General features: G+C 48.2%; 2 protein-coding genes across 3 annotated transcripts; one reads left to right on the top strand and one right to left on the bottom strand.

Moving 5' to 3' along the window:
* Nucleotides 1-682: 682 nt before the first annotated feature.
* Nucleotides 683-8,907, bottom strand: pex2 (peroxisomal biogenesis factor 2). Of its 2 annotated transcripts, none has more exons than XM_047017016.1 (4): nt 8,826-8,907; nt 2,688-2,901; nt 2,096-2,346; nt 683-1,810 (listed from the first exon to the last, which is right to left on the bottom strand). In XM_047017016.1, the coding sequence occupies exons 1-4, from the start codon at nt 8,827-8,829 to the stop codon at nt 1,329-1,331; spliced, it is 951 nt and encodes a 316-aa protein (XP_046872972.1). In that variant the 5' UTR covers nt 8,830-8,907; the 3' UTR covers nt 683-1,328. The 2 variants fall into 2 exon arrangements, with proteins under 2 accessions (XP_046872972.1, XP_046872973.1); XM_047017017.1 differs by having other exon boundaries at nt 2,688-2,898; nt 8,826-8,904.
* A 204-nt stretch (nt 8,908-9,111) lies between these two features.
* Nucleotides 9,112-18,437, top strand: LOC124465300 (BICD family-like cargo adapter 1). Its single transcript, XM_047017015.1, has 4 exons — nt 9,112-9,817; nt 10,649-10,798; nt 12,390-12,521; nt 18,306-18,437. The coding sequence occupies exons 1-4, from the start codon at nt 9,557-9,559 to the stop codon at nt 18,378-18,380; spliced, it is 618 nt and encodes a 205-aa protein (XP_046872971.1). The 5' UTR covers nt 9,112-9,556; the 3' UTR covers nt 18,381-18,437.
* Nucleotides 18,438-18,745: the final 308 nt, after the last annotated feature.

Below are 18,745 nucleotides of genomic sequence, written 5' to 3'. Positions count from 1 at the left end.
CATTGGCTATATTTGACTTTACTAACTATCGCAAAGACACATATTTATATCTTGGTGTGAAACCAATTTTATTCAATCTGTAGGGCCTAAAATAGTTCACTGAACAAATGCATGTATATGTGTGTGTACCGATTATTAAACCCAACTCACAGCTTCAGGCTCCCATTCTGCCTTCAATACTGATTGATCGTCTCCGCAATCAGCAATTAAGCTCCCGTGATCAGAAAGGAAGGGGAGGGAGCGACTCCTCTCTGGCTGCCCAGGGAAGGCTTCACTCGGCTGGGGTGCGTTTGGCCCGGGGCTGGGCTCATTGGTGGAGGTTAACTCCAGCATAAATAAGCATCTTTGGACTCATTACAGGGATTAGAAAGTAATTTGCCTGCGAGGAAGGAGAAGACTGCTGGGGTTTTGCTACAGTTTACTACAGTCTTATAGGAAGAGAGCCCTGGAGATTACAAACTGTGTGTGAGGGTGAGTGTGTGAGAAGGAGAGAGACAGAGAGTGTGTGTGTGTGTGTATGTGAATACAGGCCGCTGGCTGTACCCTTGATCTCTAGCATGTTTCAGCAGTGTGAAAGGGGATGAAGGGAGCTGGGTAGGCAGGCTGGCTGGAAGAAGGTATGGAGATTGTTATAAGTTTTCCTCATTTCGCTCTCCACTTAACTAAATAAACACCCAGGAGCTGATATTCCATCAATTTTAATGATGTCGAAATAGAATTTAGGCACAAATACAAACAAATGCTAATTCGCGGGTGATGAGAGACATCAGATATTCACCCATTATTTATTCTGTCAAGTTTCTGCATTTTTCATCAGGACAAATATTCCCATTTCAACACACACACGCTACCAATTTGGCCCTAAATCAACACATTTGTTTGTCAAATATTCTCTCTGTGTGTCTTCGCAATCACTCCAGTGCACCAAGGACAAATAGTTCAGGCCAAAGTCTAGCAGAAGTGGAGAGAGCAGAGGACTGTCAATATATGCACACATACATTAATCATGTCCAGTTCATTCGACCAACATCGTGTTGACTGAATCTCACTCATTCTCTGCTGTCGTCCCTGTGTGCCCCTAGTCACACACACAACCTAAAAACAACGATGTCAAGTCCACTGTGTGTGAGGCAGCCGGCTCTCTCTCTCTCCATGTTCACACAGCACAGCCGGCTCTCTCTCTCTCCATGTTCGTACAGCCGGCTCTCTAACTATCCAGGTAAGACGGTCGTTAACTAGCCAGGTAAGACGGTCGTTAACTAGCCAGGTAAGACGGTCGTTAACTAGCCAGGTAAGACGGTCTTTAACTCGCCAGGTAAGAACGGTCTTCATCTTGCGTGAATCTCCGTCATCTCGATCTGCAGCTGGAGTGGCTCCGCCCCCGCTGCTTCCTGGCCGCACTGGGGGCACGTCAGGTAACCGTCGGCGATGGCGTGACTCTTGACGCAGTAGTAGCAGAACACGTGAGGGCAGCCAATGGTGTGAGGCATGGTAGGCCACTCACCACAGAACCCACACTCCTGCCCCCCTCCTGCCCCCGCCCCCTCCCCCTCCTCCGCCGGGCCAGACAGGAAGTAGCGCAGCGCCGCCTTGGCGCGCCGCATGTCGACCAGCGGCAGGAGGAAGATGAGGAACTCTGCGAAGCCGTGCCACAGCAGCTCCCGGTTCACGTACTGGAACGCCACGTTGCGCGCCCCCGGAGGCCTGCTGAACACCGCCCGCACTCCCAGAATCCTCTCTGAGAGCGACGGGTGCCGCCCCTTCCTCAGGAACACCAGGAAGTTGACGAGGTTAGCCGTCTGGACGAGTCCTGTGTTACAAAAAACAGAAGAGAAGGAGAAAGAAAAGGGTCAATCCTCCTGGTCCACGCTCAGAACACGGAACAGGCATCGGGTGAAAGGGGACACACCTACAAGACTGCAAAACAACAATCACCCAGTGAATACAGCAGCGTACAGATAACGTAAGACATTAATAAGGTAACATAACTTGAGACATGTTCTACTGATTAGGATGAACATATACAAACGGCTGTCCTGCTCTGGATCAAAGCGTCTGCTAGACAAATAAAAAACAACTCAAGTATCCTCCACACCTGAGAGAAGGCCCAGGCCTTTGCGGAGCCCCTCAGACCGAGCCCCGCCCTGGCCCGGGTCGGCCCCCAGGGAGCGCAGCAGGCTGTGGGAGCGCTCCCTCAGCCAGCGAGGCCCCGCCCCCAGCAGCAGCAGGCCCACACGCTGCCTGAAGGTGAGGGAGCGGTAGCGGGGGGCGTGGGACAGGGCGTTATGGAAGCGCAGGCCCAGTAGAGCCTGGCCCACCGTGAAGCTGCCTGGGTACACGGAGAACCTAGAGGGACAAATCCACACATCACAAACCTGAGGCTACAAGCACTACAGTTACAGTGGAAGCAAACCTTGTGGAAAGAGATGTCATCTAGAAATCGAATACTTATAAACACATATCTTGAACTCATTGTCACCGAAAGAATTCTAATGAGTTTCCCCTTCCAAGGTTTTTCCCCATTCCTCTCTCAGGGGTTTGACTGAGTGTTTTTCCTGGCCTTCCTTGAGGGTTTCAGGGTTGTTTAAGTGCACTTCTACAGTCGTGTGGGAATCCCTCCGCTTGTAAAAAGTAGAGCCATACAAATAACGATTCAATCTGGAGGACAAAAAGATTTCTTCCACAACCTCCACACCAGCATCTGCAGCAGGACCTTCAGCTCTGCCTCCAGCGGGGTGAGCAGGCCGGGGCCCAGGTTCTGGAAGCACTGGGAGAACTGGGACCACAGCAGCTGCTCCAGGGCCGAGTCCAGCTCAAAGGCGTCCAGCTGGCTGATGCGGAGGACCGGGGTCCGGGGGTCTGCTCCGGACGCCCCGCCCTCCTGCCTTCCCTCAGGGCCTGCTGGGGAAAAAAACAGCACGAGTCACTGAAGAGGTCAACATCACTGAACAGGTCAACATCAGTGAACAGGTCAACATCACTGAAGTGGTCAACATCACTGAACAGGTCAACATCAGTGAACAGGTCAACATCACTGAAGAGGTCAACATCACTGAACAGGTCAACATCAGTGAACAGGTCAACATCACTGAAGTGGTCAACATCACTGAACAGGTCAACATCACTGAACAGGTCAACATCACTGAAGTGGTCAACATCACTGAACAGGTCAACATCACTGAACAGGTCAACATCACTGAAGTGGTCAACATCACTGAACAGGTCATCACTGAACAGGTCAACATCACTGAAGTGGTCAACATCACTGAACAGGTCAACATCACTGAAGTGGTCAACATCACTGAACAGGTCAACATCACTGAACAGGTCAACATCACTGAAGAGGTCAACATCACTGAAGTGGTCAACATCACTGAACAGATCAACTTCACTGAACAGGTCAACTTCACTGAACAGGTCAACATCACTGAACAGGTCAACTTCACTGAACAGGTCAACATCACTGAACAGGTCAACATCACTGCCATCATGTGTTTGTTTAGCAGGCGCTCGTCCCAAGTGACGGTGCAGAGGGAAATTTGAACCTGCAACCTCTTGACCTGAAGTGAAATGCTCTACCCACTGAGCTCTACACATCCAGTCTTATTTTCGTAGCAGTGCCCCATGCTTATGTGACCTTGAAGCAAAGACAGAGGACAGTAACCTGGTTTGATTGGATAGACACCTTGAGGAGGCGAAAATATATACTTTTTTGACACCGGAGCGGAAATCCTTTTTCACATGTGAAACCCGTCTTAAATGCAGCTTTACAGCAGTGGCATGCTGGAGAGCCTTCTAGTGTGCTCCAAACACACACACAGCACACACACACGGGGCGAGGCACAAGGGCTCTTGATCTGCTCCCTCAGGAGATTGGGGTGTGTGTACAAATCACATCACCGGGGATTAGCCTAACGGCGCAGCCTCTGCTTCTCTGTAAACATCCGCCAATGAGGAACTACTTTCCTCCGGAGGACTCCATATGGGATCTCACAAGTGTGACGTCTGGGTTAGGCCATGGCGCGTCCGCCTGCCCCAGCTCTCAGATGATCTGTCTTTCACTCCAAATGAAAGGCTTTAGAAGTGGAGGGGTGAGGCAGAGAGAGACCCTTTCAACACTAACTTTTGTGTTGCGCCAAACAGGATTGGTTCCGAGGCTTTGAGGAGATTTGAGCAATGGAAATGTGGCAGCCCTGACAGAGGGTCACTGGCTGTTTCTATAAGCAACATTAGAATATGCAGTGGAGCCTGGGTTTTTTTTGGTGCACATATGGGGAAAGTGTCAACAAACGTGATATGCTGCCAAGCAAGTAAAAAAAACATACGAATGACAATAAAGGTCCATTTGCACAGAGATGTAACAAGTGAAATGTATTATCAAATATATTAATTTACTTACTTTCAAGTATTGCAACCTTGCTAGGCTATAATTTGTGTGATTAGCTAAAACTGGTCGACCAGCTGAAAAAAGCACGTGAGAGACGGTGCACAGACAACACTTTACCTCATATTAAAGTAATGTCACTTCATATTAAACAGTTTTCTTCTCGGTTTACTGTAATAATCAGCGCTTGATACATAAAGATCATGTCTGCATTGAGTGGTCTCCACCAGCAGACCCCTCTCTCTCCCCCACCACCAGGCCCTCTCCCCCACCACCAGACCCTCTCCCCCACCACCAGACCCTCTCTCCCCCACCACCAGGCCCTCTCCCCCACCACCAGACCCTCTCTCCCCCACCACCAGACCCTCTCCCCCACCACCAGGCCCTCTCCCCCACCACCAGACCCTCTCCCCCACCACCAGGCCCTCTCCCCCACCACCAGACCCTCTCCCCCACCACCAGGCCCTCTCCCCCACCACCAGACCCTCTCCCCCACCACCAGACCCTCTCCCCCACCACCAGGCCCTCTCCCCCACCACCAGACCCTCTCCCCCACCACCAGGCCCTCTCCCCCACCACCAGACCCTCTCCCCCACCACCAGACCCTCTCCCCCACCACCAGACCCTCCCCCACCACCAGACCCTCTCTCCCCCACTCTCTCCCTCCAGCAGCAGGTGAGAGACCCCCCCCCCCCCCCTCAATGCTCTTATTGAGCAGTTTACAAGTTATGAATGAATATGTTTTATTTGGGGAACACATTATTGACAGCCACCTATCAATAGTAATGCGACTATTGTCAAGGGCCTGTCAATATTAATGTAATTATGATGTAGAGGATCTGGGAGAGGCAGGAGTCCAGGCCTAGTAGCATCTCCTGCATGACTCCATATCAATAGCACGATTGCTATTGACATGCCCACTCCCAGTCACATCACTTGCCACATACACCAGCGGACACTTCAGTCAATGCAGTCTGCCTGTAAAAATCAAGCATTTGAATTTACGGGGCTTTGACCAGAGAGCTGGAAATCCATGCTCCTTGTAATCATCAAAAGTCTCAATCAATGACTGTATTTGCTCCTACTGCAAACACAGGACCTGCGCACAGCTCAGTCCTGCTAACTATGAACGCTCTCTCTCTCTCTCTCTCACTCACACACACACACACACACACACACACACACACACACACACACACACACACACACACACACACACACAGCATTGATCAGGATATATGGACTTCATAACTCGCTCTGAAAAATGACAAAAAACTGCTTTTATTTAGACTGTGCCCAAGCTAGCAGGTATCTAGCTAGCAGGCACCCCCCCCCCCCCCCCCTCACACACACACACCCCCACCCTTCCCCCACTACAGCAAGGAGGAGGGACAGCAGTAGCCTACACACATTTAGGAACAGGGGTTTCTATGAAGAGACAATAGAAAAGGATTCAGGGGATTGACCATAACCCTCCCCCACACACACATACACGGTTAGAAAAAGCCTTAGTTAACCAACAGCCCATACCAAGCACACCTTGTCCTCCAGGAGATGGCAGGAGATGGCAGCAGGCACAGGGTCCCACCCACCCCAGCCTGTCACGACTGCAGCAGTGCAGGCAGCACCTACTGGCTGACACACACACAGCCCCACCAGACCTACAGACAGTCCCCACTAAGCCCACCCTGGGCCACTCACTGCTACCTACTGTCTGTTTACAGAGAAGAAGAAAGAAAAGGGAGGGAGAAAGGTGAGGGGGGAGAGAGAAGGGGGGATAAGCACAAACAGCTTCAGCATCCTGACCTTGAGAGCGCTGGTCACAGTACAGCAGGACCACATATTCCTGAAGAGAGAGAACGCCGCTCTGCTATTGGACGATGACTATGCCGTCATCTTGACCTTGGAGCCTGGCCTGGGAGTGAGGGGAATGACAGCTCTGGGGGGGGGGGTGGGGGGGGGGGGGGGGTGGAGGGAGGGGGGGGGGACATGAGGCTGAGGGGGGAAAATAAGCTACTATTGTTGTTTTCTTAGACAGAGGTCAAAATACAGAAAAACAATCCACTAGACTATTATTCTTCATTACAGTATTGTTTCCCTCCAGATGTGCAGACGGCTCTCTTTAGACATATAAGGCAACATCTTGGCTTCTGCTCGTGCTCAAACTCCGTAGCAGTTAGAAGTGGCTGTTCCTGCATTCTGGAGATCATATCAGAGGGAGGACGTCAGCTGAGACGTTGGCGGCAAATCTGCATTTCTGCACATGCAGCATGCTCATTACATCATATCGCTCCACATGGTGTCAAATCGTTTGAATAGGAGGTCTGGAGAAAGTAACGTTTTCTCCTGCGAACACCCATATTTTCTCTCTCCATTTAGTTTGTGTGAGGTTTGCTAAAGTTCCCTAAATGAAAACAGAGAATAGAATATCACTTATGGCTTTTTTTCTTTTTAAAAGGTGATGTCATTTCCACGACTTGGGGAGGGAAGGAGCAAAGGGGAGGCACTGAACTGAGACTAAATTACCCAGGCGGGAACCAAACTAATTGTTATGGGTCTGTTTCATAAAAGATGAATGTGTGTTAATGCACGGAGGGTCCTTATGTCCCGGTGGTGAATGTGCTGAACACTAATGCTTTATCAAGGTCCTCTCTCCTGCTCTAATCACCCAACACTGCACATAGACATGGGCTCAGGAACAACTTCTACTGTAGAGTCAGAAAACCCTCTCCTGGAACCTGTCTGACACAAAGATTTGTGCTCTGGTTAATCTGATTCGCTCGGGAGGTGAATTATTTAAGGGAATTAATTGATTTTGTGAGTATGAAGGTGGAAGATGCAGAGGCTGTATGAGTAATAAGGAGAGAGGGTTTGCAGGAAAACAACTTAAAAACTCATGAAACATTTAGAGGCTGGAGAAAGCGTGTAGAATGAGGAGAGAGAACAGTTAATGAATGAGAAAATTGAAGTTGTGTCTCAAGAAGCAATGTATGAGCACTGGGCCCTAACCCTAATGCTAATAAAATGCTGGAGAATATTTGATCAACTCATGCAGACGTCTTCCTTAACGCCTGACGACACAGAGTCACGAAGGGGAAACACACTGACGTGAACTCTTGTTCTTTCATGTTTTATTATTTGTACGCAACAATTAAAAAGGCCGAGCGGATGAGGTGCCTTCGCAAGCAGGGAGCGCGTGCCAAGCGCTTCGTAAAACTCAAACGCCGATGTCCCTGAGACGTTGATGTCCCTGAGACGCCGACGTCCCTGAGACGCTGATGTCCCTGAGACACAGGGGCCACGCGCCATCCCATTAAAGGCATGTGTTAACATCCACAGCCGTGACTTACACATCACAGAAAGCTTTGTACGCCACAGCCATGTTCACATGACGAACACGACATCCTCGTGGCTCTATGCACTCGTGTCCAGGGCTCTGAGACCTTGGGAAGGGACTCCTTTGGAACGCTGAGGAAATTAAATGCTCATGGAACATTTAGACTACGGTTTATGGTGAATTGTCCCATTCGCTGAAGTTTTAACAAACGCCAGTTGTGCTTAGGTCTGACCAAACAATACATGCATACAACACTGCCAACGCTGTACACGGTGAACCACACGGTCGCAGAGCCACCGACAAATCCTTTTTTAATGCTTCTTCCAGAGAAATCTATAGTCGACCCTCTTGAACCTAAGCTGAGCTCACATCCCACTTTAACATTTACTGATTCCTTTAAAACTCCCTCATTATTCCAAGTGTTCAGATTTAGACCCAGGCCCCTCCTTCTCTCTCTCAGCCTTGTTCATCCTGTGTAATCAGCGGATCCAGACCCACTTCATAACAAGTCTTACCGTTTTTTTTTTTTTTCAAACTCCATGAACATCAGTCATTAAAACAAAATCCCAAATCTGCTCCATTTTGATAATAAGGCAAAAGCATTATGTGATAATCGGGAGGGGATTAGGGTTGGCCCCGAGTGAGACGGTAGCCACTGGGGGGGAGAGAAAAGACAGAATGGAGATGGATTGAGAGGAATGAAGTTAGTGGCTTTTGAATTCAATAAACCCAACTGTACAGTCACTAGACTGTCAGATGAGTCTCTGGCTCTGGTCCTTTGCTTGGCTGTTAAGATAAACTAACTAAAGAATCACATCACTACTTTAACCATCCATTTGAGTCCGAGCTGTAGAATTCAACCCCCCAGATGAACAACGTTGTTACTTATTCTATACGTTGCTTCGGAAAATAGATACGTATATCAATAACGTATAAAATCTCGTTGGATAGTTTTGTGATAAGAACTATGTAGCCTAGCTTATGTAGCTAGCTGAATAACGATATAACACCATTTGCCGCTCAAGCAACACGAAAACCGGGGAAAGGATACGTAATAGTGCAACTCGCACACGGCATGTGAAACATCGACAGGTGTATATTTACCCATAGTTATTCCTGAGAATACTGAACTGCTCGAGTTCACCTCGACATGGCAACACGCTGTTCTTCCGGGATGTGAACGTCTAGCCACGCCCCTGAAAGGGAATACGCCAATCGTGAATCGAGTGCTAAAACCATCATCAAGTTCAACCAATCGCACGATAAAGCGCCAAACTGTCTGGTTCAGCGAGGCAAATACGGAGGTGGGAGGGTTCCTCAATCTCAACCCAACCGCAACAACCGCAAAGTCGACATTATCCCGAATTTCAACCAATCGCTACTTTTAAAGTGAAGACGGAAAGTTATTTAGACCAATCCTTTTTCTGCAGCGGGCGGGAAAACTTCTAAATGCAGTTTTCTCACGGGTTTGTCGATAGTTGTAGCAACCGCTTTACTTAATTGAGACCTAGCAACCACCTCCTACTGAAAAGAAAGTATGTAGGCTAGCCTAACTGGCGCTTTACTTGAATTTCACATACAGAGGGATATGCACACATAATCATGTGAGATCAAGAGATTTAGTAGTATGACAACCATCTTTTACCATCTTAAGGTTACAAATGATCTTCCTAAAGCGCTGAATAGATTAGATACTTAAGTACACATGTTCAGGCGACACTTTGATTTGCAATTTAAGCGACCATACAACACCTGTTAGCACGGCTACTGTAGCCAACTCTTGGTGGTCAAGTCCAGAATTTGAAAAAAAGCTGTCTAGCTAGTTAAGGACGTATATGGTGAGGCACATTTTAGCAAGCCAAGTACTAGTCTACCTGTTTCAAATGAGTCAATATAATGTATCATGTCGGCTGGGGCAAAGAAGTCAAGTTTCTTTAAACGAGAAGTCAACATCTGCTGTCGATTATGGTCTCTTTACCTGCTGCCCTGTGGCAAACATGAAGCATCTCCTGGAAGAATTTAAAGGGCTCTACGAGGAAAGATTGAGACGTATCGATTTTGATACAAAAGGAAGTACAAAAGAAGAAATGCTGCGGGTAGGTGATCTGTAATTTAGCAGAACCCGGTCATCCTATTCTAAAACTATCCAGCTCTACTTTCACCTTTGTGAAGTTCCACGTCTATCAATTCCCCTAATTTCTCAATGTCTCTCACAACTTGTTGGGCAAAACACCGCGAGAGCAGAATCATTTGCGAGACAAATTACGGAGAGAAATACATAAATTGTTTTATAAATCCGCCGTACTTGTAACAGGTGGCGAATTACATTATGCTCTTCCATCCGGGCTGCAGACATAAAATTGTGGACCCGCAGTCATGTTTAAAAGCCTTCTAATCATCCCGATTGTCATGTGAGATCGTTTAGACGCGCTGTGTATTTGAGGGGCTGTGCATCAAAGCAGATGTAACAAGGTTTCAGAGACAGGGTTTGGTTAAACGGGGCAGTACTCTAACCTACCTAACAAGGTTATGTATTTAAGAAAACTCAGGAGCCCTCAAGCTTTTCCTTGGCTAACATGTCAATCAAAAACAAGAAAGAAAGAGGGGAGATGGGAGTCAGATGGCTGAGTGGTGAGGGAGTCGGGCTAGTAATCAGAAGGTTGCCGGATCGATTCCCCGCCGTGCCAAATGACGTTGTGTCCTTGGGCAAGGCACTTCACCCTACTTGCCTCGGGGGGGAATGTCCCTGTACTTACTGTAAGTCGCTCTGGATAAGAGCGTCTGCTAAATGACTAAATGTAAATATTTGCCTCCAACCTTCACATGCAGTGCCTTATACATTCAGTTACAACGTGACTATTGACCAAGGTTTTATTCACAGAATGAGATGCAACATGTAGACCATTCATGTGTCGTTTTCCTCATAGATGAAACTCAATGTTCTCCAGTCATATGTTAATGACCTTGGAGACCAGAACCAGGTTCTGATCCAGACTGTGGAGGACCTGGAGAAAGAAGCTAACGAGAAAGTCGCCAGCCTGGAGGTGAAGTTGCGCACTTCGGATGACATCATTAATGTAAGTATGTTTCTCTTTCTCTCTCCCTTTAAAAAAATAAAATACAAAATCAATTCTCCTTTTTGTTGCCGTGCGTATGAAAGCCACTGGCCTTCAGGTGAGTGAGTACAGCGTGGCATGGTCAGTGTTCAGGGTGCATTGTTGGTGTTCAAATCAAATCACTGCAAATGGGAACGCTGAAGGTGAATAAACACTGATAAACACAGCATGATTGCAGTTCTAACCTACAGGAAAACACCACAGGTAACTGGGCATTTGACTTCTACAGAATAGAGATGCAGAGATGTACCTCAAGGTTTTGAGTAAGCACACACACACACACATCTTCACACACACACATACACATTCTACCTTTGCTTCATTTTACAGATGCATTCATCCAAAGCAACGTACCAGTAGGCAAGATATAGAAAATATATCAGAAAATAAGGAATCAGAAGTTCAGAAAATATTCGTGTTCTGAGAAAGAGAACAATGTTATGTTAACATGGATCTTGTTTTAAAAACATGACCTGCATCCACTTACCCCTTACACCCCTCCTCAATACTGTCCCTTCCAAGCTAACACTTATTACCATTTAATAACATTTACATTTAGTCATTTAGCAGACGCTCTTATCCAGAGCGACTTACAGTAGGTACAGGGACTTTCCCCCAAAGGCAAGTAGGATGAAGTGCCTTGCCCAAGGACACACCGTCATTTGGCACAGCTGGGAATTGAACGGGCAACCTTCTGATTAATAGCCTGATTCCCTAACCGCTCAACCACCTGACTCCCCATATATATATAATAACATAACAATTATTTTAGAATTCCTGTTGTTACTGTAAGTATGGCTATATAGTTACATGATAGTTTGTGTAACCTTAATGTCAAGTTTTGCCCGAAGTGATGTTCCCTACCAACAGCATGTAATAGAACACCATGCAGATGTTACAGTGCCTGTGCTAGCCTACAGGACAGACCCTCCTTGGAGAAAGAAATCTGATTCTTTCTCTTCTGGTGAGAGTGAAAAGGTTGTGTTCCTGTTGCTCCCAGTCGGTCTGTGAACTGCTTCTGGCTAAATGAGATTGGTCTGAACGGATGGACTGTCTTAGAAGTCTGTTAGATGCTTGTCCCCAGACTGTCATAAGCAGGACTGTGCTGATGTCCCTCATTGGAAATTAAATCAAATCACAGGCATTTAGAGTCACTTATGAACCATCCCACAATGCAAACTGTACAACAAGCTTGGTAATATGAGAGGGACATGTAAGATTGAATTGTTATGTTTTCTTTGTTTTATCTAAGCATTGTTAGCACACTATAATGGGTTTCTAGAGTTTTCCATTTGCTGTGTTACGCAGGATAAATATGCATCTTCACTTCGGTGGAACATTTTAATAGAAAATATTCAACGATATATGTTTTACAGTATTTAATTGGTCAAAGTAGGATGTGTTATTACAAGGTTCGCCACATTTTGGAGTTTTCATCACAGCCTTCAATACTTTGCGTGTTACGGGCTGCTTCCTAAGGAGCAGTCAGGGTCAGGGGTTAAAGGTCAGGGCGTCAGAGGTCTCTGATGGCTTGTCTGTGGGGGTGTCCCAGGGTCTGGCCCAGCAGAGGAAGGACCTGGAGGAGCGGACATGTGCTCTCCTCTCAGAGAACGAGGACTTGAGGTCGGACGTGGATTCTCTGAGAGGCCTGGGCTGGCCTGACGCACACACACACATCCCAGACGTGAGTCGTACCTCCTCATAGCTTTCCCACTCTCCACTACCCCCCCTTGTGCATGTGGGTCTTGATCTGTGTGTGTGTTGTGTGTTTTAATACCCTGATCCTATCCCTCAGCCTGCAGGGCAGGAAGGGCTTGTGCAGATCACTGCAGATCACTTCAGATCAGCCAGGATCATTAGGGATCACTGGGCTCTGCTTTGATACTCTGATCCTGTCCAGAGATCGTTCCCACAGTCCTGCCCTCCAGAGCTCTCCCTCTCCGCTCTCCCTCTCCTGCTCTCCCTCTCCTGCTCTCCCTCTCCTGCTCTCCCTCTCCTGCTCTCCCTCTCCTGCTCTCCCTCCCCTGATCTCCCTCCTGCTCACCCTCCAGAGCACTCTCCCTCCTGCTCTCCCTCTCCTGCTCTCCCTCTCCTGCTCTCCCTCTCCTGCTCTCCCTCTCCTGCTCTCCCTCTCCTGCTCTCCCTCTCCTGCTCTCCCTCTCCTGCTCTCCCTCCCCTGATCTCCCTCCTGCTCACCCTCCAGAGCACTCTCCCTCCTGCTCTCCCTCTCCTGCTCTCCCTCTCCTGCTCTCCCTCTCCTGCTCTCCCTCCCCTGCTCTCCCTCTCCTGCTCTCCCTCTCCTGCTCTCCCTCTCCTGCTCTCCCTCTCCTGCTCTCCCTCTCCTGCTCTCCCTCTCCTGCTCTCCCTCTCCTGCTCTCCCTCCCCTGCTCTCCCTCTCCTGCTCTCCCTCTCCTGCTCTCCCTCCAGCTCTGTTCCCATCCCTGCTGGTCCTGCTGTGGCCGTCCAGCTGACCTCCAGTCAGGCCTTACACCAGCCCCCCACACCTTTCCTTGCAGGTGAACTTGCAGGAATCTGAGAAAAGTTCCCATGGGCCTGGTGCTTGTGTCAGCCTTGTGTGTCACAGTGATTTTCAGTTAGTAATACACACACACATTTTAGCAAACACATACACACTCATACATATACACATTAACATGCACACACAGACTAACACACATTCACAGATATACCCCCCCCCCCCCCCACACACACACACACCCACACACACACGCACACACTCAAAGGTCACAGGGTAGTAATGGTTGGCTATGCTAATACTGTTGTTAATGACTTTCCTTTGAGTGATAATTGATGGGCTTCATTAGCATATTAACTTGGTGGGCCTGTGTCAGTACTCTGCAGCACGCAGTGGAGTGGATGCCCTCTCCTGAGCCCTGGAATAATGAACTAATTAGCTTAATTAAAATCAATAGAGGTGCCAATATAAGGTTAGGGCTCAGGGCCCTGGTCTCTATCTGTGTAAAGTATATGTCATGGGGGGGAGGGGGAGAGAGGGAGGGAGAGAGAGAGTGAGTGGGGGAAAAGGTAGGAAGGTGAGAAGAGTGGAGCAGAGTGAGAGAGTGAGGTTAAATAGCAATGAGAGAGAGAGGAAGGGAGAGAATCGTAGAGAGAGTCAGGAGGAAATGAGGAAGACAGAGAGAGAGGTTTCTAATGCTGATTTATGAGTGCTTGACGGTCGTTAGTTGGAATAAATGGCTTGTTGGAGCACTGGCAGCATTACTGGCCTACAGGATACTAAGTGCATTGTAAGGTCAGCCGTGAGGGCAAACGGACATATGTAGTTCTCTGCCCTTGTAAACCGGAGTCAATACATCAGAACAGGAGGGATCCTAGCAGGTCTGCCTCTTCTGAGTCCACAACCACAGGGAAGGCCATACATTAGGCACCATGTCAAATGCTTTTAACTGAATTTTCTCTCCTTTGTTCATTGATAAGAAGCTATTATTATTCAACCTTGGTTATGTATCTGGGCTCTCGCCTTAACAAGATTTGAAGATCCCACGTGGAAAGTGATGTTGGGGTTTAAACTGGAACACGTTCATCTCAGGACAGTCGTAAGGTACACAACGCACCTCTCTGTTGCTGCCCTGCGTTCAGACTCGTTAGGGTTCTTGTAAGGAGGACGTGAGACTGTTGTCCTCGATGAAACCTTCTGTCTTTCATCCCTCTCTCTATCCATCTTCATGTCTTTCATCCGTCTGTCTACATCTGTCTTTCATTCCTCTCTACCTCTCTCTGTCTTTCACCTCTCTACATATCTGACCCCTCTCTCTCAATCTATCCTTCTGTCTTTCATCCCTCCGTCTCTTTCTCCCCCCCCCCCCCCCCCCCGGCTCCCTTAAGACAAAGGAAGTGAGGAAGGGGTTTAGCGGGGGGGGGGGGGGGGGGCTGTTTGGTGACGGTTTTGGAGAGTGACAGGGACAGGACAAAGAGGATAGGGAGGGAAGGACAAGAGGAGCAGAGGGGGGGGGGGCAGAGGGGGGGGGGGGGAGGGAATGGCTGACCTACATCCAAGGCCTTAATCACTCCCTCAATCTTGACGTGCCATTCTCTGCCAGACGTCTCTCCTCTCTCTCACCTGTCCCTCGCCCGTATCTCTCTCCCCCCCTCTCCTCCTCCCCCAGCCAACCTCATTTCTACTGTCTTGTTTCCAGTGCAGGTCAGGTCACTGTGATGTCCTCCCTCCTCCCTTCCTTAGGCCTGCTCGTGTCCTGGTCTCCTCTGTCCTGCCCAGAGGGAGGGAGCAGTGAGGTGGAGGGAGGATGGGGAACACACACAGGATGGAAATGCTGCTTTCTGACAAGGGACAGACTCAAATTTTCATCTCTGTCTTTACTCTGACCACGAAAAGTAATCTATGTGATGCAACATCCATGTAATCGTGTGTGTGTGTGCCCCCTATGTGTGTGTGTCCCCTGTGTGTGTGTGTGTGTCCCCTGTGTGTGTGTCCCCTGTGTGTGTGTCCCCCCTGCAGGGCAGCTGACCAGTACTTTGATAGTATATTTCCTCACAGCCTTTTAATGGTTTTGCACACGCACATACACACACACACACACACACAGCGCCATTCCTCTAACAAATGAGTTTACCGTGGTCATAACCTTCAGAGGACTCATTACCATAGATTGCATGCCTTTTCATAAAGCTGAGACCAGTGGTGACGGATTGATGTTGGCACACACACAAACACACACACACACACAGAGTTGGTAATGAGACCTTATTCCGGACACCCAACCTTGCTGGCCGTAAATGAGAACAGCCACTCACCCATACATAGTTAATCAGCTAATGTTGTTTTATTTCTTATTATTAATCTGGCCCCGTTTTTGATTTATCTCAAGCGGCAGCACTGTCCATCACAGCTGTGTTCTATTTCCCTTCATAGTAGTAAGAGAGACAGAGAGAGACAGAGAGAGACAGAGAGAGACAGAGAGAGAGAAAGATGGAGAGAGAGAGAGAGACAGAGAGGGAGAGAGAGACAGACAGACAGAGAGAGAGAGAGATGAAGAGGGAGGGGGAGAGAGAGAGAGAGAGAGAGAGAGAGAGAGAGAGGGAGAGACAAAGACAAAGAGAGCGATGAAGAGGGAGGGAGAGAGAGAGAGAGAGGTGAAGAGGGAGGGAGAGAGACCAAGAGAGGGAGGGAGAGAGAAGGGGGAGGAGGTGGGTGGGAGACCGAGGTACAAAGAGAGACAGAACGAGAGGAGAAAGGGTGAGAGAGACAGAGAGAGTATGCTGTGTTCTTATTCATGTACTTATAGGATTGCATTGGTAATGAATTGGCTTGCTGTTTATGCATACATGCCATTGCCTCCGTCTGACCTTAGTACTACTGAGGCCCCCTGGCCCCTAGCCCAGGGTTCCAGGATCATAAACATATGCAGCACAGGCCTTATTAAATACTGACCTATATGTGAGGGAGGTCACTTCATTGTTACATACTGGTCTTCGAAACTGGAATTATGTGAATATTTGATTAGTTGTATTGTCCTGAATTGAAATTGCACCTGCCTGAGTAATTGCAATGCTATCACATGTAATAAACACAGCGAGCATGCGCATACACACACACACACACGATACTCACACAATGGAAGAAATCAAGGATTTCTAATGTGCTTTTGTTCATTTGGGTCAAGATGGCCGTCATGTTTGACCTGCTACTGGGGCCTAGGCTTCTAGGTCTTGATTTGGTTAACCTTCCTAAAATACTGTGGCTGTCATGTCATATCCTCCTGATTGAAGAAGCCAACACCTGTTGGCTGTGTGTTTGATCTGTTCACTCCAAAGCCTGTCCTCTGATCTTCATGCCTCAGAGAGACTCGTCCCGCTCGGCGTCTGAACTGGTCATGTCGAGGTGTTTGGTCAACTCTCTCTCCAATCAGCTAGCCGTCAAATACTCATAATACTCATAAACTCCAGAAGATAAACTGATATGTTCCTTCTTGCTAGTGAACACAGACAGAACCTTCTTCCACAACACGCTCACGTTATATATATATCTATATATATTTTTGAAAGATAGCATCTCTTTGTTTCATTCCCCTGGACTGGAGCCTCTTGTCCAGCCTCTCTCCTCAGACTCTCAGAGCTGCTCCTGCACACGGGGCAAACTTCCAGACCTCAAACTTGTTTACTTGTATGTGTTCTTTGTTTACTGGGTTGTTAGCCGCTGACCTGAAAAAGCCAGGTTCATCATGTTAGCCCTGTCCCACACAAACATCCCGACATCATGCATCAAATATGATCCCAACCGAGGATCCTCTCTGTGTTCCCAATCACCCAGCCCTGATACCCTCTGGAGCCTACACTGTGTGTGTGCATGTGTGTGCATGTGTGTGTGTGTGTGTATGAGTTTGAATCCACCAGACATATTGTATATGACATATTCATGCGTGTATTGCAAGCCCAGTCCTCTATAGTACTGCTCTGTCTCTTACACACACACACACACACTGCTGTGTGTTGACCTGTGAGTCATTACCACACACACACACACTGCTGTGTGTTGACCTGTGAGTCATTACCATCAGCATTGATTTCCTTTTCCCTGAGTGACCCCTGTCACCACGACGATAGAGTGCATGCTTGCCGATATTTCACCAGCGCTGCCATCGGCATGACAACATCAGCTTTGACCCCACACAGCACTCACTCTCTCTCTCTCTCTCTCTCTCTCTCTCTCTCTCTCTCTCTCTCTCTCTCTCTCTCTTTCTCTCTCTCCCCCCCTCTCTCTCTCTCTCCCTCTCTCTCGCCTTCCTCTGTCTCCCTCTCTCTCTCCCTCTCTCTCCATCTTTCTCTCTCTTCCAAGCAGGTGAGGTTGAAAGTTCTATTGTCGGAGGTTATAGCTAACTGTTAGATATCTCCCTCCCTCCCTCCACTGCTCTCATTAGAACTAAAGTTGAACCTTAAGTAACAGAAATATCAAAGAGCGTGTGTGTGTGTGTTTCCTTGCTCTGAATGTGGGCTTTTCAGGCCTGAGAGCTGCATGTCAGCTATTGCGTCAAAGTTTTGATTTAATCCCTAAAGAGAAAAATGAGGCATAACCGAATGTTATTAGCATAATCATAATCACATTTCATATTTCATATCTCTTTTCATCTCGGCTGTATTTTCCTATTTTGGGATGCTGTCTGCCACTGAGCTAATTGAAGTCTGATGATCCTGGCTGTTAGGAAAATACCCGTCAGTTAAAGGCTTTAACTAAGACCTTTTATATCTCTTCTTCTCTGCAGACATTCTCTCACTAGTTTTGTCTCTTTTTGTCTCTCTCTCCCCCCCCCCCCTCTCTCTCTCTCTCTCTCTCTCTCTCTCTCTCTCTCTCTCTCTCTCTCTCTCTCTCTCCCTCTTTCTCCCCCCCCCTCTCTCTCTCTCGCGTCTCTCTCTCTCCCCCCCCCCCCCCCCTCTCTCTCTCTCTCGCCCCTCTCTCTCTCTGGTTATGTCACAGGTGATTTCAGCCCAGCCAGGGGACACAGTGGGGACAGAGCTGATTGGATCAGCCCGTACACAAGCGTACGTATGAAAACAACACTCACACTCTCCTACTCTCTCCAATCTCCAAACTTTCTTCTAGAACTTAGTCACATCACACAATCGCTCCTCTGCTGTGGAGAAGGTGGATGAATTCACACTCACACACACTCTCACACACACACACACTCACACACACACACTCACACCTGTGTTGAACCAAAACATTCTCAAGAGGACACACTCCTATGGGAACCACGGCAACGCCAGCGTTCCCACGGCAATATGCAGAGCGGTGTGTGTGTGTTGTGCTGGGTTCAGAACGACCACCTCCACCATCAGTCAGACGAGGAGAGTAGAAGAAATCAGATACATCTCATTAAAGATATACAATTATATACATCAAATATATGTAGG

The sequence above is a fragment of the Hypomesus transpacificus genome, unplaced genomic scaffold (assembly GCF_021917145.1).
Source record: "Hypomesus transpacificus isolate Combined female unplaced genomic scaffold, fHypTra1 scaffold_456, whole genome shotgun sequence".
In the NCBI taxonomy this organism is placed as follows: Eukaryota; Metazoa; Chordata; class Actinopteri; order Osmeriformes; family Osmeridae; genus Hypomesus; species Hypomesus transpacificus.
The sequence above is the reverse complement of the archived record's forward strand: the minus strand, read 5'-3'. Positions and strand labels throughout refer to the sequence as shown.